The 12,986-nt window shown below is 31.3% G+C and overlaps 1 protein-coding gene across 1 annotated transcript; it reads right to left on the bottom strand.

Moving 5' to 3' along the window:
* Positions 1–4,692: 4,692 nt before the first annotated feature.
* LOC127847857 (uncharacterized) lies at positions 4,693–10,714 on the bottom strand. Its single transcript, XM_052380062.1, has 6 exons — positions 10,574–10,714; positions 9,873–9,918; positions 8,905–9,276; positions 8,084–8,182; positions 6,171–6,213; positions 4,693–5,971 (listed from the first exon to the last, which is right to left on the bottom strand). The coding sequence occupies exons 2-6, from the start codon at positions 9,913–9,915 to the stop codon at positions 5,575–5,577; spliced, it is 954 nt and encodes a 317-aa protein (XP_052236022.1). The 5' UTR covers positions 9,916–9,918; positions 10,574–10,714; the 3' UTR covers positions 4,693–5,574.
* Between the last annotated feature and the right edge of the window lie 2,272 nt (positions 10,715–12,986).

Raw genomic sequence — 12,986 nt, 5'->3', positions numbered from 1 at the left:
ACAAATTTATGCTGCTAGATATTTTTCCGTATCTTGCTAGTACATTTTTCAGAGGAGGTAATCACGTGATAGTCAAGATGGCGACGTCCACGCCGAGACAGTTATTTTTTGCCGTTTTATACCCTTTATTAATCTTGTTTATGTTTTAAATGACGCTCACTTTCCAGCCATCTCAGTAAAAAAAGTGATTAGCTTTTATTTCGTAATTTAATACGCTTTGTATCTCGACTTTACTCCCCGCAAATTTAATTTGGTCATACCGCTAAGAAATTTCGCACCGAGTAAAGTCGAGATATAGAGCGAATATTACTATGAAATAAACGCCAGTAGCTTTCTTCCTAATGTGGCTGGAAAGTGCGTGGAATTTAAAAAATAATACAAGTTATTAAAGGGTATAAAACGGCATGGACGCCATCTTGATAATCACGTGATTACCCCCTCTGTTTTTGTAGCTGGACGGCTTTTTTCATTGCAATAAGAAATTCGGGCGAATTGCGGGCTTATAGTTATTCCTTTCAATGCCGTTTACCTGATGTACACTAGTTCATGATTTACTTTTTTTGTAAATGGGTTTAATTTTTTTAATCAAAGTTTATTAATTATCAAACAAATAATGTATTATGATCCATGTTATTTTTTTCGTTAGTTGTTATGCCCCCTTTCGAAGAAGAGGGGGTATATTGTTATGCACATGTCGGTCCGTCGGTCTGTCGGTCTGTCGGTCCGTCAGTCGGTCCTTCCACCAAATGGTTTCCGGATGATAACTCAAGAACGCGTAGGCCTAGGATCATGAAACTTCATAGGTACATTGATCATGACTGGCAGATGACCCATTGATTTTCAGGTCATCAAGGGGACAGTGACTCGGAACAGTAAAATGGTTTCCGTATGATAACTCAAAAGCACTTAGGCCTAGGATCATGAAACTTCATCGGTTCATTGATCATGACCCGCAGATGGCCCTTATAAATGTTCAGGTCAGTTGTTCAAAGGTCAAGGCCACAGTGACTTGAAACAGTAAAATGGTAACCGGATGATAACTCAACAATTCTTACCCCTAAGATCATGAAACTTCATAGGTACATTGATCATGACTGGCAGATGACACCTTTTGATTTTCAGGTCACTAGGTCAACGGTCAAGGTCACAGTTACTCCAAACAGTAAAATGGTTTCAGGATGATAACTCAAGAATGCTTAGGCCTAGAATCATGAAACTTCATAAGTACATTGTTAATGACTTGCAGATGACCCCTATTGATTTTTAGATAACTAGGTCAAAGGTCAAGGTCACAGTGACTCAAAACAGTAAAATGGTTTCCGGATGATAACTCAAGAAGGCTTAGGCCTAGGATCATGAAACTTCATAGGTACATTGATAATGACTGGCAGATGACCTTTATCGATTTTGAGGTCACTATGTCAAATATCAAGGTCACAGTGACCTGAAGAAGTAAAATGGTTTCTAACGTATTCAAACAAAGACTTCCACTACAACTGACAGCCCATTCGGGGGGAATGCGTGTTTTACAAACAGCTCTTGTTTAAAGTAACATAGCACTCAAGGCTGCCTTTCCTGCGATGAGTCGTTACTAAAATAACTCGTATCAAAACATTTGTATACATGTAGCATTCTTTTCAAGTAATTCTATGCTCAATGTACTCTTAACCTAAAACTATTCGAATAAACATAAATAACTGATTCTGTTTGGAAGTCCAACAACATATTAAAATTCTAGGCAATTTAACTGTGGGCTATTTAAAGATAAATCACACAATGCAATAACGCAATATTTGACGGTCTTTTAATGTATAACCTAATTAATTGTACAACAGAAACTATAAAATGTATATGTATGCATTTATCTAAGTTGGTGAGGTAAACAGATGTTGATCATTTCCTATAAGATATGAACAATACTCTGCCCTTTTATAGACTGTATTCATAAAAGATTAAGACCTAAGCTTTCGTTTCTAGGCGCTGCTACGATCGGATGACTTTTTATGGTCAATGTCATACGAGAGGTTAAAACGAGAATTAGAGCATGTTCAGATCTACCCTAGCTTTAACTTCCTTTTTTTCATTAGAGGATTGTTAAATATATGGGTACACGCGGGATCCTATATCAGACTGTTTGTAACACATACACTGCAACTACCTACTTTAAAGGTAAATGTCTTCGAATTTCAAAGTTTAATTAAAGTTTAATAGTTTATTTCAGTCTCACTCTTCTTGATACATAATATTAACATATACATTCAATAAAACAATCATGAAAACCTTTCTAAACGAAATATGAGAGACTCAATATTCATGTTAACATTATTAGTACATTAGACAAACATTACTATATTGGCAAAGCAGAACAGATGATGGAAGAGAGATAACCCTAAAATCCAAATCAAATGGATGGTTATCTCCCTTCCCCACAAATTCCTACATCATACAGATGAATGACAAACACTCGCAATGTGAGAGGCATGCAAACAACCAAGGCCGACAGACCAGGAAGAGATGATAACCAATGCTTATCAACCCGTCCAAGCCAGCAGACCCAAGAGCCCACCCACCACTCACACAGCGGGTGTCCACAAATGTATACTAGATAATGAAAAACATACATTATATTTAATACATTGAACAAGTTATATGTAGATAGACCTTAAATACACAGGGAAAAAATGCCAGTAAAATTGTCTTCTTGTGGCACATATATAATACCTAGGCAAACAGTTAAACTAATTGTATGCATAAGTAATAAAGATGTACAACATAGTGGTATTGGGTTACTATGTATTGTGTGTCTGTATTGATTCACAGAATGAGTTGTGTATGATAAACAAAATATAAGAACCAGCAGATTATTCAAGGTCCATCTACCTAAAAAAAAAACAGTTAACCAAAATGTTCATATATTTAAAATGCTGTTACATTAAAAAAAAACTTATATGAGACTGAGGCTTACAATATCACAGATATAATAAATGTATCCATGTCCAAAAGCTGTTTGTTTAAGCCATATTCTGTCAGCATACAGAAACTCTGATCAGATTTGGCCTATAAACGTAGTCCACAAACACTTGACCTTGGCCAGAATATATGGTATACAACAATGTTAAAACAAGCAACATTGAAAATGGGTACAAAAGACAACAGGTTATATACTATGTTACATACTTACATATAGAATAGAGGAGCAATTGCTAATCATTATCAAAATGAGAATTATGATGTCTATTAATCTATTAAACACTGAGAAAAAAATATTGGCACTATTGCGCATATTTTAAAAAAAATGGATGGAAAAGATCAGGTCAGTCACTCTCAATTCAGGTTGGGAATGATTCGATTAGCAGATTCGATTAGCAGATTCGATTAGCAGATACTTCTCAGGAGTGATAAAATGTATTATAGTTCATTACAAAACAATGGCACATTATTTACACATATTATCTTCTTTGAAGAATTAAAAGACAGGTTTTGACTAAATTTCTTATCATATTTTCATTTGCAAAAAGAAATTCAAGTGTTGAAAAGGTCAATTAAATTTTCTATATAGCACTCTAAAGAGCTGATTAGCACATTTATTGCATTGGTTCAATAAAACCTGGTAGACAAGTAATATCACTTTGTCTGATAGTGACAAAATACATTATGCATTATAAATATATGTGTATAGATTGAAAAACATTTTTTAAATTGATTTAAACAAACCATTTTAGGGGGAATTTAACTTCTTGTATAATATGAATCACAATTCGTCGGAATCGGAGGATTGAATTTAAAATGATTTTTGTATTTATTTACTAGATAATCATGTTCAGTAGGTTGTTCAGTTTTAATTAAAACACACACAATTGACTTATTCAAAACATACAGCTTTTCGCAACTATCTATTTTACACACAATTATAGATATAAAAAGGATCCTGGTGCCAATCTTAAAAAAAAATCAAATTTAGGATAACCATACTTGAAATAGATGTGTAACTATAACAACATCTTAAATGTTCAAACATTTCGTTAAATGAATTTTTGTAACACATAAAATCCAGATGTTATATTGCAATAGCCTATAAGTGTATCCATTTCTAACAAATATATCGTTTCCACCTTTTAAAAATCGCGTGGCAAGTTCTATTTCATTTATAATGTTCTTGTGTATGGAGTATTGTGTTGTTGGTTTGTCATAATTGTTACTGTTGTTACTTGGTTTTCTTTTTTGCACCCTTTTAAAAATTGTATAATTATGATGAATCGTACATTTACAACTATTGACATATAAAACTACAACCATGTTTTCATAACATCTACATGGTACAAACTAAAAAACAATATAAATGTCAAGACAAATAATGCAACTTTATGTATTAAAGCAAAATATAATATAATAATATCTCAATAAAATATAAAAAGTATTAACAATCAGTAACTGTACGATTAATAAACTACAGCAAAATAACAATAATTTGTTAATATACAAATCAAATATATATTTGAGAAATACGTTTAAATTAAAAAAACAACAAGTTCACTTATACTGCTATTATAATTTTTGTTAATTTTTAAATACAAAATTAAATAAATATGCATTTCATTTAAACAAGCGAAATCACGCTTTTGACAAAGAAAAATGTCCAAGATATCGGTTCATTAAGGATAATCATCATTAACATTTGGTAAAATAATAAAGCTTAACATCGATAATTCGGGAAATACTTCGAGAATAAATGTATTTACATATATTATATATAATGCAACACACATACAGAAACTGGCTAAAATAAGACAAAGCACACAATTGAAGTCATTCAAATAGGAATGGTTGCAAAGAAATTGAAAGATGCTATATCAATTGTTTTACTTAAACTTAAAAATGAACAATTTAGTGTGTTCAGATGTAAATCAATACAAAATATATATCAAAAATAATACATTGCTAAAAGAACAATGTTTTTAAATGTTATACATATACTACAAATATTAAATGGAAAATTGTATTATTAACAGACGACTAAATCGTTATTATAATGCTGAAAATCAGTGGTCGTGTGCGATTGTACGATTTAAATGACACTAGCTGTCAAAACAAAACAAATAACATACAACTTCAAATAAAATTAAAAATACGAAAAAATGTTATATTTACAACCAAATACTGTATTTCCTATTTTAAATCAACATACGAGTCAGACGCTTAAAAACCTGTTTCATGCAGGTATACATATTTATGTATGATGTTTTCATATTGTGTTACTTTTTGGGATTTGTGTGTGGTTATTTTTTTTTATTTAACTGTTCCGCATTGAATCATATATCCAAAGGAAGCAAGCATAAATACTGTTAGTATATAATAATTCAGTTTACACTAAAACGGGAACGAGCACTTTTTGTTTTATATAAGTCATCATATTCGACACTTGCATTGAATTAAATTACATGTCGTATGTACAAACTTGATAAGTTTCCATTTATACTAAAATTATATTTCTTTTTTTCATTTGATTTTCTGAATCATATGTTTGCCTTCAATTACCCAGCGTGCATCATTTTTCAATCATATTAAGTTGGCTTTCTACACGTTGAAACGATTATTCTGGCTGCGATGAGGCATGCCAGCTCTGGAATTTGCCAATCGATGATTCACACTTCGCGATGACGTTTTCGTAGTTGTGTTCGTGGAAAAATACGGGTGCCTTATAGGTGGGTCTGCAGCTAAAGGAACTCTTTGTGGTTGTGTTAACTTGTGTGTTTCATGGGTGGTGTACTTATACTGCAGGTATGGATCTGTAGGCACACTTTTCGATTGCATCAGCATGTTTGTTTCATTAGTTTTGTAAGAAGTCTGCACTAGTGGTACTGCAGCCATATAGAAATTTTCAGAGTCTAATTGTATACCATCATAACTAACATGTTTAGCTCTCGAATCTTTTAATAATTCATCCTCACAATCAATTTTTGTAAAGTCGTCGCTGAAATGAAAAAAACACAATATTGAATTGTATTTTAAAACACTACTCAATTGCTTATCCATACATATGTTTTATAGCTCTATCAAACATGAAAAGAATTATTCAAAAGTGATACACGATTAATAGCGCGGTCAAAATACAGTTTTGACATTTAATATCAAATAATAAATCAACAATTATCGGATTCTTTTTAACAAACCTTGTGTCTTCCGTTTCCAATTCTTTTCTCTTTGTACAAAAAGCTGGAATGAAAAAACATGTGCACATACCTAAATGAATATAAACTTCCGAACTGCTTTTCCGTGTTTTTTGCATAATCTTTTACACGTGTCCATTTGTGCCTCTCATTTTTATTTAACATTAAATCAGTATTGTGAAGTTTAGAAAGAGCTATAATAACTACTCCCGGCGCTTTTGGAGGACAATAATCTTTATTTAGTTCGTCTTTAAAACAATGAGTTGTCTGATGTAATGGCCATGGTGTTTCCATGTCGACCGAACGTGGGGTCCAAATTACGATTTTACACTTAGCGCGTTTTCATTATGTTTTCGAAAGACACCCAGTACTTTTTTACCAAGTAAATCCCCTTGAGAGCCCTTATCTTTATCTAAGATGAGTTATAAGTTTTCAAACCAAACTAGAACCAACATGGACTTCAATTTGCTACACGATATATCCGTTTCTGAAAAAAAACATATTCTAACTAGACATTTCGCGATACATGTTTGTGAAAGCATCTTTTGCAGCATGATATCTGTTTTTGAAGTGTCAGCAATTATACAGTCGACCTTTTACAGACAGCATAAGGCATTTAATTTTAAGTTATGCATTCATTGTTGCAGTTCCTTCTCTTTTTAGTTTTAACCAACACTGATTCAAAGCAAAGTTTCATTGATCTAATCTTTCATTATATAATGTCATATTTATCTTTATTTTTTCTCCGGTTACATCACGTCGAAAATGAGTTTTGTTTTACTTTACGAAGCAGACCGATTCACATTTTGTGAACATTTTTAATGACTATAACGGTTCCTTAAGTTCATTATAATATTAAACTTTTGATTGAAATTCCTAATAAAACACGTATTATTGTGTAAGCCTTAAGGTGAATGTTCGTATCATACAAAAGATTTATTTACATTTTCTCAGAACTAAATCAATACAAAGAGTCGTAATGGAACACTAATAAGCAGACGGTTTCTAAACATTAAGCAATACTGATTTTTTTCTGATGATCTTTGTTTGATCATGTTTTAAGTGAAAGTATAGTCAATATTTGTATCCGTTTCGTAACTCTTGAAGTCGAATAATATTTCGTTCCAAAGATATTCGATTCAGTCTAAAGATTGGAAAATTATTAATTACTTATTTGCCAGTCATACGCATACAATACTTTAAAAACTATGAACTTTTCAATAAAATAAACAAACCGTAAGTATTATCTGAACAATTTTCTTTATATGTGTTTTAAGTTATTTCTCTAGTGTTTTCGAGTGTATTCAAGTTGCATTTTGCCTCAACCACTTACATTCTTAAAAACCTGCGATTACAATGTCTCCACTACGTGTAAATGTGCGTTATTTTACAGCCATGGTAGTAGATATTATCAAATAAAAGCGAAAACTCAAACTATTAAAAAAAATAATAAGCATATGTGCAACTTGAATCAGTTTGTTAGTTTTACTATAACAATAACGGATAATCGGACTGCCAATCCTTTACCAAATTTATATTTTTTGCATAATATTTAAATCAATTAGAACTATTTAAATTATTGGTACATGTACTCGGGACGTCAATAGTCGACCAGTCGTAACTTAAATTTTAAGTCAGCTGTGATATACAATTGCCTTGTGTTAGTACAATATAAAAAAGATTAAACATGTGTGCATTTTTAAGAGAATTTAAAGTACACATTTAACAATGTTCATAATTTTCCGACCGTAAAATACATTAAAATTGACTACGCCTTCAATTATTTCCTACTTTTTGGCCGGGATTCTTTTAGTGCTTAAGTTTCACATATAAGATGATATTGTTAGAAAAGTTTTCTTTAAATTAAATTCAGATACTTTAAACATGATCATTTATGTTATTACCCGAGCACTTACCTTTACAATTCACTCTGAATATTACGCAGGCAATGCAGGCAATTAACAACAATGTCTGAACTCCAGCTAATATTAAGCCAATGGACGAGGAAGAATTTGCTACAAGAAAATAATATTGATCAGTAGTCAAATAGTTTATGTCTGCATACAATACACTGACCATTAATACTCAATATATACATGTAACAGCTATTATTAGCCATGATATCATATTTGTACATGTAATGTATACTTAAGTTTAAAAAAATAAACAGTAGGTATGTACTAGTATAACATCAATACAGTAAAATTATCAACTAAAATGTAACAAACCAAGCAACTCCAGAAACGCTATGAGGAGAAAAAAGCTTGTTCTTAGCCATTCTTTAAAACAAGAAGGTCGCAGTTGACAAAATTGATAAGGTTTATTATTATGTGTTACATACAAGACATATTTGGGATAAAGCTCTTCTGCACCAAAAACAAGTAGCTTGGGAAAATGAATTGTTGTTATTCTGTATTTCTTAAGTCATGAAAAACACTGACTTTTAAATCAAGTTGATAAAAACAACCAATGTTTACAAGCATTTGCTCACTAAACATGAATTTATAAAGGAGATTGATTTCTTACATTTAAAGAACTAAAATGTCTTACACCACTGTCTAAATTATCCAATAATACATAACTACTGACACGCAATACTTAATGTTGATTACGTTTTTTTGAAAAGTTCATAAAATTATATGTGTTCAGTATTTCATATTGATACCATCTTCAATAAAGTTTGGCATAGCCATAACAGTTACAAAATGATTGTATATCATGCTATCGGAAGACGTACCTTCGACAACTGTACATGCTGCGGCACACCTTGACGTGTCTAGATCATTTGCACCAACATCCACGGCAGCCGAATTCGTGGAATTGTAAGTCTCATAGCAAGTGTACGTTCCGAAAGAATTTTCACTGACCTCAATTATCAAAAGTTCTCCACCAACATTGGATTTTGATATTGCGTATCTTTGTGCCAGGAGTTGGTCACTCAAGTAACAGCTGTTTATAGTTGTACTGCAAGCTGCAATTGTCTGTGTTTTTTTGGATAGTTTGCTCGTGAATTTAAAGGATATGTCGCCGTTAAAAGAACATTCTATTGGTAAATGAATCTCTTCTTTCTTTTTGTCTAAAATAACTTCTAGAGACGGTCGAATCACCACTGCAAAAATTAAGAAATATATTGTATTTTATGAAGGAATTATAATAATTGTGTTTGGAAATATATAAATGCAATATACAAATGTTGTATATTACATATAAAATCACAGTAAACATGTTAAATATAAATTTTGCCTTGCGATATAAACATGGGTTCGTAGATAACGAAATGCTGATCATGCACACACGAGTGTTTGCTTTGTGATAAATCTTCTTATTTTGGTACACGTAATGATTAACCGCAAATCAATTGTACATGTATAACTCGAACTGTTGTAAAGACAGTGCGTCTGGAGTTAACGTTCTTTTTCAATGTTTATCGCATATTTTAAGATATGGATAAGATACTATTTTGCACCGTTTTGTTAAGGCTTTCATTTATTAATTGTTATAATTTGCCAGTTCAATTTACTGCAAGGCGACTATGGCCATTTGCAAAGTTAAAGTAAACATTTAATACAACAAATATATGCGTTTCTGTTTGATCCAGAAGAAAGTACGTAAATTGTGATTCTATACCAGCAAATATTGTTATCAAAATGAATCTGGTATAATTTTATAAACATACAATATTATAACATCATAACATAATCATACTTGCGAGCCATGCAATTATGGACAAACGTATCTGCAAAGACATTTCCTGAAAATGCAAAATATATTAAACTAATTAAACACGTCATGTCTTTGTATAAGAGAACGTATATACATCAATTGATATTTTTTTGAGAAAGATACAGCGTAACGACCGTTAATATTAATTACATTTTTATGAAACTGACTTTAACTAACCATTGACTAAATTAGTAGTTCATTAAACAACGATCTTGAGTTGTTTTAATTAAGAGCAGTCTTAAATGCATTTACCGTCACCATGGGTTATGTGTGTTACGATAAATTGCTTAATATTGAAATATATGTATTATATGAATCATGTTTACAGTACCGTTCAATAAATAGCAATTTAATAACTAAATTACGCAATCTTCGCCATAGCAGCACAAATACAGCTAACTGAGAAACGGTAAATAAAGTAATCATAAGTATCAGCGAATTTGTAAAAGTTCATGATCCAACATTATAGCGTGCAATTTTCAGATTATATTAATGTACCTCATCAAGAAGCCTAATTATAAAGTGTTAAATCCGCGATTAAGATTAAAGCTATATTCATCTTTCTTCTTATTCTTCTTTCTTCGTATGTATGTGTCAAACACAACAGCAAAAAGCTTGGTTCAACATGTACAATATGAATATTGGAAACAATTAACAACACACATATTATATAAAATACGTACCTTTTTAAAACAACTACGTAAGCAACGGTTTATATTTCGTTAAATCCAAACACCTTCGCACGCAATATTTCAATTTAATGACACGACCGATCGCATGATCAATATGCCTGTGTAGTTCGATACTTAAATTGTAAACTATATCTCTCTCAGTTTACTGAATAAACTAATGGTATAGCCCTGCACGAACAAGCAATGATACGATACAAATACTTTATTTGAACATAACGTATTGCTTGTGGAATGCTTCAATTTTCGATAATGAGTTCTCCAATATGTCTGCTTTAGATTGTCCATATAGACGAGAGCACTCGTAAACTCTTTTACAATCTTTAACTGAGTATTACATTTGTTTTCGATTTTGTTGTTCCATAAGATTAACGGGTTTTATTATATAAACACAGTAATTCATTTTTTAAACGATTTAATCGACTAAACTCGCATCCTTCGCTTTAACTATTGTCTAACGTTTAACGCACATATACAGAAACGATAGGTGTTTTATCCGCACAATTTGCATAAACAAGTCTTTCGAAAGAAGTTTGAACAACTTAGTTAGCCGGACCAGGACCTGCACAAACCAACCAATGCTTAGACTTATGAATGAATTATGGACCAAGAAACCTAATTCCAGGGTTTAGATATATACATTAACTTCCTATGATAGAGGCCGTAAATGCGAAGTTGACTCAAATAAAAACAATTCTAGAATATTCCCATTTAAAGAATATTCTGTATTTTTAACTAAAGTTAGTGAATACAATTAAGACCCAACAATACACTATGGATTGTGATTTTGTTAAGTAGATTAACCCAGTATATCTTTATTTAAGTCTAAGAATCGTTCACATACCTTCTTCATGATTTTCAGTCTGCTTAGTAATAATGTAATATTCATGCATAGCCCTACACATTCGTAGCTCGAATAAAGTGAGGATATATATACTCGTATCAGTTTTACAAGAAAACGAGTTTCTAAGGTTAAAAAATATTCTAGAAAAATGAAAATAAAGCAAAATATTATCCTGACATCATTTGTGACTCAGACCTCTAGTGTGTATGGTTTGTTTCAATAAAGGATCAAATCACAAAATTAAGAAATCCCTTGCCTAACAAAATATACATAACCCAATACTATTTGTTGATATAGACTACTTGGTTCGTGTTTAATAAAAAAAACATTATTCGATAATACATCAGGAGTGTATTGTCGGGTAAATGATTTTAATGCAACTGTATTCCTTTTTCTATTGCATGTCTGTTTAAGCATAAAAAAGGTCTGTTTAATACAATAGAACAAACATAATCACGTGTTGGAAGAAGTTTGATTTAAGATTTATATCTTATTTTTGCGGTGGTATGTTGAAAGCGACACATATCTGCCATCTATAAATTTAAAACCTGTTTAACAAAGCAAGTATATCAATACAACGATGGTTTATGTGTTTCCGTAAACCACTTGTTATCGCGCTTGTAAGGTACTGGTATGGGTTTCAAATAATACAATATGAAAGAGAGTAATTCGATAATTAATAATGTTAAAATCATTAATGTGATTTAATTTGAAAGCTTAAATTGTTCAAAGTCGCGTCATTGTATGTCGCGGTAAAATATTATACATGACGGCGTCAAACAATGACGCGCCTTTACACAATTTATGCTTTCAATTTAAATCACATTAATGATTTTAACAAACATGTGCGAAAATACTGAAATTCGACTTATCTGAACCAGTGTGTAGATAAGTTGAAAACCGACATTATTAAACGTTATAAAATCTTATATAAAACTTAATTAAACGAAGTTAGAAAAAATGATATGTGCAGACAGTAGTGAGTGGAAAATAAGTATTACTTGCAATTCTTTTTTAATGTATATTATTAAAAAACATATCTATATTGTAGACGATTTGTGTCATATATCTGGCGTGTTGGATATTCAATGACGAAAATCTTGAAATTCTGATTGTAATAAACATTTCCATATTTGGGTCGGGGCAAAACAATTATGGTCGGTAAGATTAACGGAAGCAAACAATGTTACGGCCCAATTCAGGAGCGGTAATAGAAATACGTATCTTCAATGAAGGCAAATGTATGTAAAGTTCATCATAGTTAATGTCCATTTAATCAAACTTTATATTCGGTATTATGTATATATGTATATATTATGTATATTCGTATAACAAATGCACAAAGTATACCACAACCACACTATAATAAAATATCTACATTGTCATACACAAAACAAAAATAGTTGGCGGGATGAGTTAATATTTTTAATTATTTATAATCTGTATAATAAAGTTGGTGTTTTTTAATTTCATTACGAAACAAAATCAAATAACAATTATAACATTAACGATTTATAAATGAACATCACCACGAACACCCAAAGCTTGTCCGAAGTCTAATAT

The sequence above is a fragment of the Dreissena polymorpha genome, chromosome 10 (assembly GCF_020536995.1).
Source record: "Dreissena polymorpha isolate Duluth1 chromosome 10, UMN_Dpol_1.0, whole genome shotgun sequence".
Classification (NCBI taxonomy): Eukaryota; Metazoa; Mollusca; class Bivalvia; order Myida; family Dreissenidae; genus Dreissena; species Dreissena polymorpha.
Note: the sequence above shows the minus strand (reverse complement) of the source record. Positions and strands in the feature narration are given on the sequence as shown.

Bases quoted from the DNA above. Each gene is read 5' to 3' on its own strand.
- LOC127847857 (XM_052380062.1), bottom strand. From the start codon at position 9,915: ATGTCTTTGCAGATACGTTTGTCCATAATTGCATGGCTCGCAA. The intron at 9,277-9,872 runs GTATGATTATGT...TAATTTTTGCAG, and splicing joins CATAATTGCATGGCTCGCAA to TGGTGATTCGACCGTCTCTA. The intron at 8,183-8,904 runs GTACGTCTTCCG...ATTTTCTTGTAG, and splicing joins AGCATGTACAGTTGTCGAAG to CAAATTCTTCCTCGTCCATT.